An 18,601-nucleotide genomic window follows, 5' to 3' on the forward strand; every position below is an offset into this window, starting at 1 on the left:
ACAGTGGCTCATGCCTGTGATCCCAGCACTTTGGGAGGCCGAGGCAAGTGGATCACCTGAGGTCAGAAGTTCGAGACCAGCCTGGCCAACATGGTAAAACTCCATCTCTACTAAAAATACAAAAATTAGCTGGGCGTGGTGGTGCATGCCTGTAATCCCAGCTACTCGGGAGGTTGAGGCAGGAGAATCCCTTGAACCTAGGAGGCAGAGGTTCCAGTGAGCTGAGATTGCACCATTGCACTCCAGCCTGGACAGCAGAGCAAGACTCCATCTAAAAAAAAAAAAAAAAAAAGGAAAGAAAGAAGAAATACTTGGAAATAAAAAAGACTCAGGATAAAGTAATGGGAGGATCAAAAGCAGGGTTTGAAGAAATTTCATCTAGAAAAATACCAAATTGATTGCAACAAAAGAAAGATGAGATGCAAGGAGATGATTTAAGAGAGATTAGAGTAATCTTGGAAAAATCCAAATGTATTTTTAGAATCTTCTCTGATTAACCTGGGAGAGAAGATGACACTTCAAGGACTATGGAGCCTCACTGCCTGGGTTCAATTTGCAGGCTCCTCTACTTGTTAGCTATGTGACCTTGACACATTAACAGCACCTACCTCACAGTGTTGAAAGTATCAAAATCGATTATTAGCTGTTATTATTGCAATTATTTTTATTAACCAGCTCTGAAAGTTCATATTATTTCTTGTCACATAGTTTGAGAAACTTCATGGGTCCCCCAGCCTTTGTGTTTTAAGCAAATGAACTATATATACTGAGCAGAATGTGGAATCCAGTCTAAAATCCTACTATACATTTGGCAGAATTCTGTCCAATATGCCTTCTAATTGACCCCTAAAACAATGATGTTATTTTCTTTTCCCTTTGAAATTTTCTAGACTCTCTACAGCACAAGCAATAAGTATCTTAACCCAAAGATTTTCTGTGTTTATATCTCGGACACACCTCATAACTTCTGATGCCACTGCCAAAAGTTATCAGATGTCTTCTGCCATCCCCTGCACTAATGCTTTTTCTTGTTTCTGTTCTGATGGTGACTTTTTATTATAAATCAGCTTTTCAGTAAGACTTTAGACTTCAGTTTTCCTTCAAATATCTAAGTGCACAGCTTAAAACACAAAAAGGTACCAAGTTTCTCCCTTCTCTATGCCAACTAATGAGATGCCAGGGACAAAAAGAAAAAACATAGAAATCACCTATGTCTGAAATTGAACCTTCCTAGAGAAGCGTTGCTCTTCCCAGATCCTTCTTCTCTTTTTAGTTGAATGAAGACACTATATTAGGCCAAAAAAAGCTTCTGAAACAAGTATTTACACAATTATAATTCTAACTAAATATATGAAAGGAAAATGGATAGCAAAGGACAAAGATGGGTCTTGAAAAACCCTCTGAATCTTGCTATACTATGAAACTGGTGGCAATTGGTGTGATACAGAATAAAAGTGAATCAAATTAATTACAACCAAATGTATCAATTAGGCATCAAAATAGGATGTTATAGAAAGATATTTTAGAAATGCTAATTATTTTTACATCAAGTTCATTAAATCTTTACAATTCATATATTTTTACTTATAACTGATATATAACCTACTATGTCTGAACTATATAAATCTCTTTGCTGTGACATTTTGTTTTGTTATTAATTCATACATTTTAATTTGTATATATCATAATGAGTGTGATAAAATATTTAAAAACAATAAAAATACATTTCCCAAGGGCTTTCCAGCTTCCCTCTTCCCCCGGTTTTGCCATAATCTGCAATAATCAGATTTCATATAAATCATCTAATAGAATCACAGAACTTTATTTTTAAAAGGTAGCTGAAAGGAAAAGTAAAATAAACATTAAAACCAAGGGTTATTTTTCTAAAATGCTTTTATTTACTTTTAATTCCAAACACTCACAAAATATAAACACTGGTCCCCTACATAATTGCAAAGGATTAGAATTAAGATATAGGCAGTAGTATTTCTTTAAATAATAAATTGATATTTATTCTGAATAATGACAGTTAAGCATTGATGAAGTAAAGCAAATTCCTAGACATTACTCCCTAATAATTACGCTGGGCAGTGGGGGAAAACATGGCAGTTTCTTTCAGAAATACATCAAAATATTTGAGTATCAGTTGGGTCAGCTATTCTGGTGGCCTTTAAAAGCAACTTACATTACTTATGATCAAAAAAATTATTTCTAAACAAACAACCAACTTCTTAAACATATCATGAAGGGAGAAAACACTAAAACATAAAGAAGAGGACGTGGGAACCTACCTCATGTACAAGAGCAAGTGAAGTCTGCTTGAAACTTCGCCCTCTACTGGCCATCAGTCTATTCAATGGTTTTCCATCTTTACTCTGATACATGGAAACATCATAGCAAAATAACATACCACCTTTAAAAAAAAATTATATAGACTTTATTTTATTTTTATTTTTATTTTTGTTTAAGACAGAATCTCGCTCTGTTGCCTAGGCTGGAGTGCAGTGGTGCAATCTCAGCTCACTGCAACCTCCGACTCCTGGGTTCAAGCGATTCTTCTGCCTCAGCCTCCCGAGTAGCTGGGACTACAAGCGCGTGCCACCATGCCCGGCTAATTTTTGTAAGTTTAGTGGAGATGGGGTTTCACCATATTGGCCAGGCTGGTCTCTAGCTCCTGACCTCATGATCCGCCTGCCTCGCCCTCGCACAGTGCTGGGATTACAGGTATGAGCCACTGCGCCCAGCTTACAAAGACATTTCTTATGAAAAAACTTTACTAATTAGATTCTCAGTAACTGATAATCAATGTGGATAGAGATATTTATAAATAAAAGCTAATTTGTTAAGCAAATTATGATTTTTGACCATTATATATAAAGGAATAAAAAAACACAAGAGATCTAAAAAGCTAATATTTAAAATACTATTGGGACAGACGCGGTGGCTCACACCAGTAATCCCAGCACTTTGGGAGGCAGATCACTTGAGGTCAGGAGTTTGAGGTAGGCAGATCACTTGAGGTCAGGAGTTTGAGACCAGCCGGGTCAACATGGTGAAACCCCATCTCTACTAAAAATGCAAAAATTAGCCAGGCATGGTGGCGAATACCTGAAATCCCAGCTACTCGGGAGGCTGAAGCAGGAGAACCACTTGAACTAGGAGGTGGAGGTTGCAGTGAACTGAGATTGTGCCACTGTACTCCAGCCTGGGCAACCAAGAGAAACTCTGTCTCAAAAATATAAACGTAATATAATATAGTATATTACTTATTGACTCGTAGCTTTTTAGTTAAGATCATGTGTAAAATATTATTTACAATTTACTTATGAGTAAATAAGTATAAGTATAAATAAATGAACAAATTTGCAAGTCTTGACTTTGTGAACTGTTTAATCCTAGAGATTAAGTTTTTTAAAAATTTTAATTAAAGAGAAATACTTGCACATATTAATCTTCATGAACACATGATAACATGGGTCCCTTTAGTTTATACTCACAAGTGGACAAGTTTCCCTCATTCCTGTATTCACATACACTCACTCTCCCTCTTCTCCCTGCCCTTTCCACAATGGTCAGTTAAGCTCTCAGCTGAACCTCCAGCTTATTTATGTTTTTTATTACACTGAGTTTTATTATCTTTATTATTTCTTCCCTTATCCTTTAAGTTTGATTTGCTGTTCTTTTCCAAGCTTCTCGAGATGGAAGTTTAAATACTGATTATTTTCCTTTCTTTTCTAAAATATACATTGAAAGTGTGAATTTCCCTAGAGGGGAAACAGTGTTTAGAAATACTATCTTGGCTGCAACCTACAGGTTGTTATATGGCTTATCTTCATTATCATTCACTTCAAACTATCTTCTAATTTCCATTGATTCTTTTCTCTGATCCATCCATTACTTATAAGTATACTGTTCAATTTTCAGTCAACTGGAGATATCATGGTAATCATTTTTGTTATTTATTTCTAGCTTAATTCCATTGTCATCAGAGGACAGACTCTAAGTGACTTCAATATCTTGAAATTTATTGAAGTTTGTGGTCCAGCGTATGGTCATTTTGGTAAATTTTCCATGTACAGTTAAAAAATATATAAATTCTATCACTATAAGGTACAATGTTCTACATGTCAATACAGTAGTTTGTTCATAGATTGTTCAGATATTTTGTAATCTTATTGATTTTCTTGTCTCCGTGCTCTGCCAGCTACTGAAAAGGATATTTTAAAGTTTCCATTATTATTATGGGTTTGTCTATTTCCTCTTTCAGTTCTACTCATTTTTGTCATATATTTCAAAAGTATGTTATTTCATGTAGGCCAATTAGAATTGATATTTTCCAAACAGAGTGACTTCTTTATCTCCATAAAATACTCCCTTCATTTCCAGCTTCTTCCTTTGTCCTGTGTCTAGTGCAGTATATGAAAGAACTACAGAAGTACTAAATGATGTTATTGTTAATCAAAGAGTAGTTTTCCTCTCTCCTCTGTTAGGCAGACTGGGTGAAGGACTGATTACCTCAACCTAATCAGGAATTGATCTGGGTTAGGATTGATTATAACTTTTGTAATTTGAGTCCAGCTCTGGTTCACTCCTTTGCCAGGGTATATCTCCCACAACACCCCCCACTAATAGGCAGTCTAATGAGTCTTTGACTCCTCAATCTGAAAAAATTATGAGACACTTAGGTCTGCCCTCAGAAATTTTCAGCTTAGCTCTTTAGTTTTCCATCCCATAAAGCTTCAAAATGTCGCAAATAACTTGAGAGAAATTGGCCATGTGCTCAAGGTCACTCAAGTTCTGAGTTGTGTCACTCTGGCTCCACATGATTGCCAAGATGTCTGTTGGTTTCTCCATCTCCTCACCAGCTTCTCACTAAAGTTGAGGCTGAATGCTCAGATTCCAGCTGTGGCCAGAATTAACAAGTTCACCCAGGTGAGAGCAGTTGCAGATCTTCAGTATCAATTCACCATTCTCTCTTGGGCTTTTACCTCTTGCATGCTGTTTTTCAAGCCCATTCTCCTAGCTCGTCTTTGTTTCCTAAGCATCAGAAGACTAAAAGGGATTTCACTTTGCCTTTCAGAAGCTTTCAGCCTAGCTCTTTAGCTCTTGGTGCAAATTCAAAATTCAGCAAATGTCCTATGAGAAAAATCTCTAATTTGTCGCCCTAGTCCCAGGCAATCACTAAAAGCTCCTCTAGTTTCTCTTTCTTCCAACAGGCCATGCCTCTGGGCTAAGTGGGTATCCCCCACGGTGGGGAGAAAACAGTTCGTTCTGCTGACTCTGAAACTTAAATCCATCTATTTGTCTTTGCTTCTACAGTTCTGTGATGTCTTTTAAAATGCGATTATTTTTGTAATTTATCCAGATGTTAGTAGCAGCAGCAACGCCCTGCCATGGCCCGTGGAAATGGAAGTTAAATCATTACATGAAAAACCTGTATTTTTGATACTATATACTACTCTTACCTGCAAGGCCAGGTTTCAATCCTGGTTGCTTGTTTGTTTCATACATTTTCAATATAAAATTGGGGATTCCTGCTATAGTCTTTCCTTGGTCTGAGCGGGCACCTCCTTTTAATGCAGAGTGATATATCCCACGAGGCATATTCACCATTTCTTGCTTCACAAGTGATGTAAAAAATTCCTCCAAAGCTAAAAGAGGATAAAAGGAGACCAAAAGTAGAGTAATACAATAAGCTAGAAGAGAAACATTCGTCTTAACTCATATACAAACAACTAAGCTACATTTCTGGCCAAACCTTACATGGTAAAAAGAGAACTCTTGATTCTTACCCCTTTCTTAGTCTTCCTCCAAATTAGAACATGGCACCAAATTGCTCAAGCTTAATTCCTCTCTTTCCCTCACTTCTTACATGTAATTCATTAGCAAGTCCTTCTGATTTCACCTTCAAAATCTATCCCAAATCCATCAATTTCTCTCCATTTTTCACTGCTATTTATCTACTTATTATCTTTTCTCCTCCTCATACAAACTAATATAAAAACTAGTTTATTGAATTCTTTTCCTCTTGACCACCCCCTATAAACCTTCCTCTGCCCAGAGGCCAGAATTTTGTCATTCCTGTCCCTAACACCTTCCAGTTGCTTTTCACTGTACATAAAATAAAATCACAACTTCTGACCATAATCAAGACCTTTTATGATCTAGCCCTGACTCCCTCTCAGAGTTAATGTCTAATACCCTACCTCCTTGCTATGTTGAAGTCACACTTCCATATGGCCTCTTTCCATTCCTCAAAAACATAAAGTTGATATTTAAGTCAGTGCCACTGCATTTGCTATCCCTTCCACCTGGAACATATCAGTCCCACATTTTCATGAGAATGGCTCCTTCTTATCATTTAAGTGTTTTCAGAAAAACCTCTTTCATAACTATCTATACTTAGCAATATTAGGACAATTATTTTAAAATGAGATATTTGTCTACTATCTTTGCTCGTGTTCCTTCTAATTAAGCCCAAGATTTTTATTGTTTGACATTTTACTTATTATATAATAACACAGAAATATGATATCAGAAGACAACGGGATGTACAAACAAAATATTTGATAAGACTATAGGTTCATATTCAAATGTGATTTTCCTAAGGACCACTAGAGGTTGCCCAATACAGAAACAAACAAAAAAACAAAAAACATTAAAGCTAAACAAATCATATGGAGTGGAAAATGAAAAAAGAAAACCATGGCATGTGGCTCTTATAGAAACAAAAAGCAAGGGTCCGCCTAACTGGAATTTCATGCTGAAGAGATCTATCTAAAAGTCTCCTTTAAATGACTATGATTAAATTAAAGGCAGCAAGAGCTCACTGGACCATCTGTTATATACCTAGTTCTGACAGGACCCTCCTAGATGCAATCAAGATTCTCCATTCAAAGCTCAAAAACACCAGTATGAGATGTTTTCCATTTACTCCTTCTTACCTATCCTCTATCCTTCTCAACCCTGCTCTGTGCTCTGGAAAAACAGTCTTTAAAGAAAGGCACTAACAGGCTCCCATGTCCTCTGGCTTCTGGTTGGTTTCAACCACTGGAGTCACTGGCAGGACATCAGAAGGTGAAAACAGTGAAGTCAGGAGATGTATTCCCCAGACACAGGACTTCTTGCAGGATTGCTACAGGTTGCCTGCATTCCTCTTCTGAAAGTCTTGGCTCCCCTTAGGCACCCCTATTTATAATACAGATACTCTCTCTTCTTCTTCCTCCCCTTATCTCTGTAGGCCAGAGACATTAAGCACTCTGAGATGGTTTACCATCTCTTGTGAGTTTCCCTTAACCTTGACAACACAACCGTAAATAGGTTCTTTATTAAACTCTCTCCAATTACTCAATCTGAATGTATCCCCCACCCTTTCTTGTCGTAACAGTGATCAATATATCATTTACACAAAAAAGATGAGTAATATCTGATTGCAGGCCATGTACCCCAATTTCTGCATACACATACACAGGGACTGCTTCAAAGTGGGTATAATTATAGACTTTACAGAATGCAGCTATGAATCATCTGTTTGTGAGGGTAGAGGCACTATGATGAAAGAAAGTAATTTCATCCTTTCTCAGAAGGGATCCTATTCTGGCAAAAGGTGAAACATGTCAAGGGGCACAACATATCTGCACAGAGACTAACCCAGCAATGGAAGTTTTCTACTTACCAAGCTCTACAGTGAACTACAGATGTTTAACTAACACCAGCCCAGGGATTAATTTAAATGAGGATAAGATGCCAGGAGGCTAAGTGTAGCTGATGTACAGAGCTTCATCTTCCCGTAAATACTAAGTTAGCAACTAGAATTTTTCCCGTTGCTTTTGAGCTTTCCCCAATCTCTTTCTTACCAATGACCAGATGGGAATTTAAAAAGAAGCTGAAAATTCATAGGACACAAAGTGTCAGATGTAAATTCTCAAAACAACCCAAATGTCCTCAACAGCTGAATGGATCAACAAACTGCGTTACATTCACACAATGGAATGCCAGTCAGCAATAAAAAAGAAAAAACAATTGATACAGGCAACTATTTGGAATAAATATAAAAAACTAGTGCTAATAATAATCCCAAAAGACACAATCCCACACACCATAATCCCAAATGCTGAAATTCTGGAAGATCAAAATCCCTTAAGTCTAAACTTCCTAACATCTAAAATCTCCAAAATCACAATCCCAAAACGTTAAAATCCCAAATATTGAAATCCTGAAAGCCTAATCCTGGGGAAGGAATTAGTGCATTTTCAGTTGTACACAGGATAGTTGCATGTGTTAGGCAGAACTATTACCTTGTTACTATCTTTATTTGGAAGTTAAGGAGATGTGAATGGGTGCCAGTTGATGAGGGGTGAACTTGTGAACTTAAGTGTCAACTTGGCTGGCTTAAGGAATACCTAGAAACCTGGTAAAGCATTATTTGGGGTTGAGGGTTGTGAGGGTATTTCCAGAGGAGATTAGTATGTGAGTCTGAGTAGTGTATGGGGGAGATCTGCCCTCAATGTTGATGGGCGCCATCCAATTGTCCAGAGACCCAGAGAGAACAAATACAGAAGGTGAATTGCTCTCTCTATGAGAGCTGGGACAGGCTTCTGCTGCTGCTTTTGGACATCAGAACTCCAGGCTCACCAGCCTTTAAACTACAGGATTTCACCAGCAGCCCCCTGGGTCCTGAGGCTTTTGGCCTCAGATTGAGAGTTACACCACCCACTTCCCAGGTTCTCAGACCTTCGGACTTGAATGGAGCCACACTACCAGAATCCCAGTCTCCAGCTTGCAGACAGTCTGTCACACAACTTAGCCACCATAATCATGTAAGCCAATTATCCTAATCAATCCCCTCTCATATATCTATATACATATTCTATTGATTCTGTCTTCAGAAGAAATGTGACTAAAATAGATTTGGTATTGGAGAAGCCAAATACCATTCCTTCTTACTATATTCCTTACAACAGAGTGGAAGAGATATGCGAAATTGTTCTCTCACAAAAAGGTTGTGACAAGTTATGTGTACAAGGTTACTTAATGGTGAAAGAAGTTCAAAAGCTAATTATTACTGATGCTGCAAAAGCAGAAAATTGCTTATTTCCAATGGCCGAGCAACAACCAGACTTTCAAATGGAGAATATACACTCACCAAATTTGTAGACCACAACCACTCTCCAAATACAAGTGCAGTTCACATTTTGAAGATCACAGAAATGAAAACGCAGGCAAAAAACACAAGAAATCTCCCCTGCCAAATTATTCAATCATGTACAACTTCCACCCCTTCACATATAGTGCCAGTTTGCTATGCTATGTATTTCATTTTTGCATCTTTTCCAATACTGGAAGTACAAATTGTATAAAGACTTCTAAAGAGTTCTAATTGGTTTTATGCATTTTTTTTTTTTTTTTTTTTTTACAAATCTGACTCTACAAAAGTGCATTATCACAACACTGACTTTGTGTGTAAGTATTGTGTATGTACGTAAAAATGTTGAAACTTCCTCAATAAGTAGAGATGTCATTTTTGTATATCTGCATTTGTGAAACATAAAATATCTCGAGATCTCAATTCTTTGAGTGACTGCATAAAGAGTGGTAACCCGTTGGGGTTTTAGTTTGTTTTTTGTTTTTTTGAGATGGAGTCTGTCTCTGCTGCCCAGGCTGGAGTGCAGTGGTGCGATCTCGGCTCACTGCAACCTCTGCCCCAGGTTCAAGCGATTCTCCTGTCTCAGCCTCCCAAGTAGCTGGAATTACAGGTGTCTGCCACTATGCCCAGCTAGATTTTGTACTTTTGGTAGAGGCAGGGTTTCACCATGTTGGCCAGGCTGGTCTCGAGTTCGGGGTTTTCGACTGATTTTGTCAAAAGACTTCAGTTGTGCATCAGAGTATTTCCGGTGACTGCAGTTACAAAGCTGGGAGCCAACAATCACCAGTCACAGTGATAAGCATTTATACATACTGTTTTGAGGGCTATTTATTTATGAATACAGTTCATTTGCTCATAATTGTTATATTGTGGCTGTTGTTAGTATACCTGTTTATGATTGCAAAAATATGTACATTACTTTGCCTATTTTATTGTGTAAAGTGATCTATGAAGTGCTCTGTTGTATTTTTATGTTTCTCAAGTAAGTTGCCTTTTAAAATGTAAATATACATCTTTTAAATAACTTTTTATTATTTTTTCTAGAATTATATTTTTGAGATTTCAGAATTGTGATTTTGAGGATTTTAGACTTTAGGTATTTTAATCTTTCAGGATTTCGGCAATTACAATTATGGTGTTCGGGATTTGGTCTTTCAGGGTGATGGCCCAAACCCCTCAAGGACACTTGAGGGGGAAAGAAATAGCTAATCCCATAAGTTTACATACCGGGGGAAAAAACCCTATAAAATTCAAATCAGTCTATAGTTTAAGTTAGTAATATCATGCCAATGTCAATTTTCTGGGTTTAATATCATACTACGGTTATGTGAGATGTGATCAAGTAGAGCACCAGGTCAAAAAAGGTACACAGAACTCTCTAAACTGTTTTTGCAACTTCTTGCAAGTCTAAAATTATTTCAAAACTATTTTTTAATAATCAATAGCAGAAACATCTCTATTTAAATAACGCAAATTCCTGGATTCACTTTACAGCTGCTTTTGTGTTCATTTGAAAGGAATTAAAAGGAGAAAGGGGCAGAATTCACTTAAATTCAGCACAACTCACTTTTTTTTTTTTTTTTTTGAGACGGAGTCTTGCTCTTTCGCCCAGGCTGGAGTGCAGGGGCGCAATCTCGGCTCACTGCAAGCTCTGCCTCCCGGGTTCACGCCATTCTCCTGCCTCAGCCTCTCCAAGTAGCTGGGACTACAGGCGCCCGCCACCACGCCTGGCTAATTTTTTGTATTTTTTAGTAGAGACGGGGTTTCACCGTGGTCTCGATCTCCTGACCTTGTGATCCGCCCGCCTCGGCCTCCCAAAGTGCTGGGATTACAAGCGTGAGCCACCGCGCCCGGCCACAACCCACTTTTCTGTAGCATTTGGTGACTAATATATATCATTCATCCTGTGCATTTTAGGGTATATATTCCTAAGGCTGGTGCCTTTTTCCTGGTTCTTTTTCTAGTTCTGTAATAATCAAAGGGACACTTTTTATAGTTCTCTAATAATCAATGAAAAAATGTCCATGGTGACAGTTTGCCAACATAGCATCTAGATCACCCACCTCACTCAAATTACTAAATTTTCTCAAACAAATACAGTTGTTGATCTCAACTCTTCCCCTTCTTTCTCAATCGAAGGCACTGGGAACCACCAAGTACAAACAATGTAGGAGAGCCAGGTAATAGCCACCACAGCACTGCACATTCTGTATTGAGAGGACAAACAACAGCACCCCTTGGCAACAAATATTCCCCCACTTCTCTTTCTAACATCAGAGACTGTGATGGGGAATACATGTACGAGTGAAAAAAAAAAATCATTTAAAAAGCCCCAAAGGGCTTTTGACTCTAGGTATTTCAGGTTAAAGAAAGAACTTCGGATAACTGAAGGCTTTTTCCTTCCTTGGACTCATGTTAACTTCAGGGAGGTCTTAGACTCTGAAAAACTAAGAGGTAGGAAGTGGGGAAGAACAGAAGAGAGGAAGAGTGAACAAGTTTTTGAGGCTTCTTTCTAGATATCAGGAGAAGAGAAAAGGTGAACTCTTTGTCTAACTTGGCCATTCGGTTTTCTCTAATAAAAGGAGGCAGGGAATTGTAAAAGGAGGTTTGTCCAGAAATAAATAGTACATATTTGGCTGAATTTCCCAGGAATTTCCATGTGGGATGAAACCAGAGGAAAAAACTTCCAAAATTACAGGCTAGTATGATTATGACTGAGAAGATAAGATGACATTTCTTGTTTTCATTGAACTTCATTTCCAGAAATTAAATTTTTATATCCATGAATATTCAAAGTAGATTTGTAACAAAACTAAGCAAGATGTTGTCTAATATAGAAAAGCTACTTAATCACAATAAATCACTTGGGGAATTTGTAAATAACTTTTTAATGATCAGAAAATAACATTCAAAATAAAATAATGTAAGTTCCTAATCACAGTCCACAATCAAACATATTTTTCAAATCGTATTGTCTACCATTTCTTGGGTAGGGCATATAGTAATAGGGGCAGGTGAGTACTTCTAAACACAATATACATAGAGAATAACTACCACATATAAGCATCAGAATACTTTTTTTTTTTTTTTTTTGAGACACCTAGGCTGTCACCTAGGCTGGAATGCAGTGGCATGATCCCAGCTCCCTGCAACCTCCACCTCCCAGGTTCAAGTGATTCTTGTGCCTCAGCCACCCAAATAGCTGGAACTACAGCATGCACCACCACACCAGGCTAATTTTGTATTTAACTCCTGACCTCAAGCAATCTGTGCCTCAGCCTCCCAAAGTGTTGGGATTACAGGCGTGAGCCATCACACCCAGCCTACTTTTTAAAAGATAAAGGCCCTATAAGCTTTACATCAAAGCTGAATGACCATACAATTTGATCCATCTTTTAAAAGCATTAATTTATAGCTCTCAAATAAACATCAGTAACATCTTTGGCATAACTCTATAGAAAGAATAAATGTATAATAATGAAACTACTCAGTAAATCTCTGAATAGTCTAATGATGTTTTCACTTGCCTTATGTAAGAAAGAAGTATTATTTAAATCAATGACCTAGAGTACCAGTGCAAATTCATCTTGTGGAATATATTTAGCCTTTCAAATGAATTTTAATTATCAGCAAACACAGTTGTTTACACTAGTTTTCTTGTTCAATGCTACTCAGATGTAACATTTTTTCATATAATTTAAACACCATACTATCTCAAGCTGTTTCGATAGAACAGATGGGTGCATTTAACATTCTGGTTAAAAAATAAGCACATAAGTATGTACCTATCACAAAAGAATACAATCAGACAAATTGAATCATTAAAAAATGCTAGCTTCTCTACTACCAAATAGGAGTCACCTGGTAAAACCAAAGGCGAAGTGAGTGACAACAGTTTGAGATAGCAAGAACCAGGAACAGAAAGATCCACATCCTCATCATCTTCGTCGTCATCTAACTCTTCAGGAATGGGAATTTCTGGTCTTATCTGAAATGATAAGTGGAAAGACCATAGAGAGGATAATAATAAAACATTATGCAAAATCTTTTCCATGTCCTTTTTTGTGACAAGATTTTAAAATTTTGTTAGACTCCATCACTCTATAACATAAAAGATCATTGAAATTAATTTTTTTAAATCTATTCATTTTTTAGATTAACTAAATGGTCATGACTCTAGTCATCTTATTAGATACAATCTCAGATCTGTATAAAAAGCTAATGTTAATACAGTAAATCATTGTAAGCCAGTATAAGCAATGATTATTACAGAAAACTAATTAAAATTCTAAACCATCCAAAAATAAAATGCAAACACTGACATACATACTTGATATATTTAACTTCTATAGCTCATAGTTAGATATTTACCTTGTCTGAACACTTTTTAAAAAATTTGTGATTCTAGTCATACTTCCATGACAGAGCTTAAAATCTTCCAGTAAAATATACAGTAGAGCTCAGGGAACAACGGAATGCTTTAGTTGACTTTTATTTTTTTTTAAGACTTGGCAGTTTGTTGCTATGGAATACAAAAACACTAAAATCTGTAATTGGTAGCTGTACATTATTGTGTCTAATTTGCATTTTGAAGATTTTTGTGGTTGCTCTTTGATTAGTTAGGTTTGTTTGAACCAAAAATTAAAAATGTAAAAAGATTTCCACATTGTTTTCACCAGATATAACTGTTAAGCAATTAATTAAATTTTTAATACCTTCAATGACACTCTATCATAATGTCCACATGGAGATAATTAAGCATTAGGGGAGGAAATCAAAATATATAAAAGTGGTTTCTATAACCATAAAGTGCCAGAATCCAGTCATTACCATTAGCCTGTCTCCCAGAGTTATTTTTAGAAATAATTAACAATTCCTGCAGACTGCCTTCTTCATAGGTCCCCAAAGCACTGTTCCATTGAGGAACTGCACTGACTCAGGATTCTTGCAGGGGGTAAAAGAAACAGAAAAGAAATGCTTCTCTTGAGAATAATAATCTCAACTGCAATGACGCCTTTCAACCACAACTAGTGTTCTCTTCACTAGTGAGGGAGAAGTGAAAGAAACCTGACTACCCGAGCACTGTCCAAGACAAGATTTAATTCAGATTCAATATTAAGTACCCAATTCTCAGAGGGCGGAATCAGCCATACTTACAGAGATAACTATCAAGTATACTCTAGATAGAGTATGAAAGCATCTGTCGAAATCACGCATATCAGAGAAACTCTGGCATGTTCGCGAACCTTTTGATTCTGACCAGCAGGGTTTTTCAAGTGTCTGGTCTGTGTGCATACTCACAGTCTTCCAGGTTTACTCTCATCAAGAGTTGTCTTAAAGATTCTAAACAATCCTAGTGGCCTAAAAAGTCCTGAGAAAGAAGTTGGTTCTGAGTCCTTCTGCCTTGCTTCCTGACATTTTACACATCATAGTAATGCGGGAAAACAGAAAAATAGAGTTACTATATGGCCTAGGAGTTTCACTCCTAGGTATATAACCAAGAGAAATGAAAATATATGATCACACAAAAGCTTGCATACAAATGTTCATAGAAGTATTATTTATAATAGCCTCAAAATGGATGCAGCCCAAACGTTCATCAATTGATGGAATATATAAACAAAACATAGTATAAATCCATACCATGAAATATTATCCAGCCATAAAAAGGAATAAAGTACAAATATATGCTACACATGAAAGAATCTTGAAAACACTATGCTAAGTGAAGAAAGCCCATCACAAAAGACCACATCCTGTATGCTTCCATTTATAGGAAAGGTCCAGAATAAGCAAACTTACAGAGGCAGAAGGCAGATTAGTGGTTGCTTAGGTCTTGGAGAGGGAATGGAGTAATGGAGACTGACTGCTAAGAGAGTTTCTTTTAGGGGGGAAAATGTTCTAAAATTAGATTGTGGTTGCTCTGTGATTAGTTGCACAATTGTTTCAATATACTAAAACCACTAAATTGCATACTTTAAAGGGTAAGTTGTACAGTATATGAATCATTTGTCAATAAAGCAAGCAAGTAAGAAAGAAAGAAGAAAAGAAAAAAAGGAAAAGAAAAGAAAAGAAAAAAAGGAAGGAAAGGAAGGAAGGAGCTAGGGAGGGAGAGAGGGAGGAAGGAAGGTATGTAGGCATGCAGAGGAAGAGGATGGGGAGGGGAAGAGGAAGGGTGTAGAAAGAAAAGAGTAATGGGGGTGGGGAGTCGGGGGAGAGTCACTGCCACCACCAGAGGAACCTTAAAGTGCTGTGCAAACTATGTCAAATGACCAAATGCTTCCAGAATTATTTAGTATAGAAGGGATATTATCATTTCTGTACAACTTTTATCCTAACCTCCTATCTTGTCCTTCTGTGCAGTCAACCTAATTACTTAATACGAGTCACTGCACCTGGGTCATCAATATTTTTAAGAGCCACTAAAGAAAAAGTTACCAGATTGCGGATAAAGCAAACTGACCAACCCATCAATCTTAAATTGTCTAATTTCATATTCACATAACTGTGTGCTATATTAATTTATCTTCTATGCAGTGAATAGCATATGTCTGCATCTCAAATGTGCATAAATTTTAGCAAAGAAATTACAAATGTATAATAATTTAAGAATAGATTATATACTATATGTATTTATAATGGTATGATCACTCCTTCAATTTTGTTTTCTAATAGGTGAGCTGATTCTCCCAGACAAATTAGCACTTATTATTTATTACATCTTGGTTCCATTAAATTTCCTTTCTCCTCTGAGCACTTCTTTTTTTTTTTTTAATTTTTTATTTCCATAGGTTATTTGCGAACAGGTGGTGTTTGGTTACATAAGTAAGTTCTTTACTCCTCTGGTCACTTCTTAAAAGAATTATTTGTTCCACCTTCCCTAGGCTAATACCAGTCTTTCCCCCTGGTTGTGTGCAACAACTTAATAAGGTCAATGCAAGTAAAACTATAGAGAATCAAGAGAACACAGTTGAAAGAATTCCTGTTAAGGTTATAAAATTTTGGCAATAATATTATATTAGCTGCTAAAACACTCAGAAAAAAAAAAAACTGCATATGTATCTATTAGGTTGGCACAAAAGTAAAAAACTGCAATTACTTTTGTGCCAACCTACTAAAACACACACACACACCACCAACAAAAACGACCTGCCTATTATAACCAAGCTTTGTTAAAAAACTTAAATGGAAAGTTAAAAATGATAATTTACTTTTTTTTTTTTTTTTTTGAGACAGAGTCTCGCTCTGCTGCCTGGGCTGGAGTGTAGTGGCATGATCTCAGCTCACTGCAACCTCCACCTCCAGGGTTCAAGCAATTCTCCTCAATTCAAGCCTCAGCCTCCCGATTAACTGGGATTACAGGCCCCGCACCACCACTCCTGGCTAGTTTTTGTATTTTTAATAGAGACGGGGTTTCACCTTGTTGGCCAGGCTGGTCTCAAACTCCTGACCTCTAGTGATCTGCCTGCCTTGGCCTCCCAAACTGCTGGGATTACAGGTGTAAGCCACCACACTCAGCTGATAATTTACTTTTAAAACCTGCTTCAAATTGAATATAGATACTCCTTGATTCATGATGGGGGTTATGTCCCAATAAACCCATCGTAGGTTGAAAATGTCAGAAAACAAAAATACATTTAACACACTTAACCTACCAAACATCATAGCTTACCCTAACATACCTTAAGTGTGCTCAGAACACTTATATTAGCCTACAGATGGGCAGAACCATCTGGTAACACAGAACACTATAGAATATCAGTTGTTTACCCTTGTGATTCAGTGTGATTGGGAGCTACGATCTGATGCTGTTGCCCAGCATCACAAGAGAGGGATTTACCACATATCTTAGCCTAGCCTGAGAAAAGATCAAAATCCAAAATTCGAAGTACCATTTCCACCTAATATGTATCACTTTTGCACCATCATAAAGTTGAAAAATCGTTAGGTCCAACCATCGTAGTTGGGGACCATCTGTACTGGAAAGCGTATCCCACAAAATGCCTCACTGTGGGTTCTGAGCCAGATAACCTTTCAATCAACTTTCTGTGTCTGTAACCTATGGAAATCCAAGAGTTTGTGCATAAACAGAGAATTTTATTTGGAACACGTCAAGTATCTGCATAAATTATTCAGTTAAAAAGAGAAACAGCTTCTGATGAATGCAGTGACATTCACTTTAAATCAAAGCCAAACGGGTTACACCATATTTATACCAACCCTGAATGCATAATCAGTTCTTTTATATTATTTCTAAAATTAACCCTAGAAATCAAGAAAACAAGTTTAATTTTTAAATAGGTGAATGTTTTTTAATGAAATCAAGTCAGAGAGAAAAGTCAGTATCTTCTACCTAAATGTTTATCCATTACTGATTCTTTTAACAAGGAAACTTCTCTATAGTTTTTTTGTTTGTTTTTTTTTTGGGCGGGGGGGGAGGTGTGCTAAAGACAGGGGAAGTGTAACTAGCTTTTATAAAAACAGAAAAAATAAAAGCTAAAAAGGAAAAATCATTCCTATCTATCTTTCAACATGAGAATCAACATGTCCTCAAGAAAGTCCCCTGAAATTTTGGAACCAATTTTAGATCTGTGTGCTTTAAGTGATTAACAATGATCCTTTTACAAACCAACAAAATATATGCATTCAGTCAACATCCTCAGCTCTTCAGATAGGACCTAGCACTTAGTATATACCAAATAAATTATTATTAAACCAATGCAAGTATTACATGACCATCACCTCTAATCCCACAGAAATTCTTAATAACGAATGACAAGAAAGATGAGTTCATCAACATGGTATTCAAATTCTTAACTCATATTATTGTATCTCATTCAGCTCTACCATCTATCCAGTACATTACCTTAAATGTACTGTTTCATTCAACCCTAAATCTTTGTTCTGATATCTGCCAATCCTCTCTTTTTGTTCTACCAGTCTAGTAACGTTCAACAAGTTATACAACATAAATTGATGTTCAGCAATCAACAAGAAATATTTCTTAAGTAAATTTAAAGAAAATCAGTACTTTAAAAAGCAGCTGAATTACAATTCACAAAGTAGTCACATTTGTAAGGATACCTTATATATATATTTTTTAGCTCTACTTGAAATGCACAATGGGCTCAAAAGTTTATTCCACAGGTTTCCATAGGTAAGAAGAGAGAATATGGACACACTTTCACTGGAAAAATAGGTAACCTTAAGTCTTCTGTGTAAACCAATTGCCCTTAGTGCAGAGTAATGTCTGTCAACAAAGAAGAATCTTAGTTTTTACATTACAGAAGTCCCACTTGACAGGAACTTCCAAAACATTTGAAAATACATTTTTATAGAAAAATGAGCTGCAGTTTCACATCACTGTTTTATAGTGTCACATCTACAAAACTAAGGTGAAGCACCGACCAGGCTGTATCCTTAGCCTTTGGGAACTTATTTGGGATATGAACACAT

The 18,601-nt window shown here is 36.7% G+C and overlaps 1 protein-coding gene across 8 annotated transcripts in view; it reads right to left on the minus strand.

Annotated features, from left to right (window-relative positions):
• Window positions 1-18,601, minus strand: part of FOCAD (focadhesin) — a 324,194-nt gene that overhangs the window by 115,960 nt on the left and 189,633 nt on the right. For all 8 annotated transcript variants that reach the window (XM_032139268.2, XM_032139267.2, XM_032139266.2 and 5 more), the window contains 3 exons: window positions 13,007-13,133; window positions 5,466-5,651; window positions 2,292-2,413 (listed from right to left, as the gene is read on the minus strand). In XM_032139268.2, the coding sequence (XP_031995159.1) occupies window positions 2,292-2,413; window positions 5,466-5,651; window positions 13,007-13,133 (435 nt within the window). The remainder of the gene's footprint in view (window positions 1-2,291; window positions 2,414-5,465; window positions 5,652-13,006; window positions 13,134-18,601) is intronic.

The sequence above is a fragment of the Hylobates moloch genome, unplaced genomic scaffold (genome assembly GCF_009828535.3).
Source record: "Hylobates moloch isolate HMO894 unplaced genomic scaffold, HMol_V3 SCAFFOLD_19, whole genome shotgun sequence".
Taxonomy (NCBI): Eukaryota; Metazoa; Chordata; class Mammalia; order Primates; family Hylobatidae; genus Hylobates; species Hylobates moloch.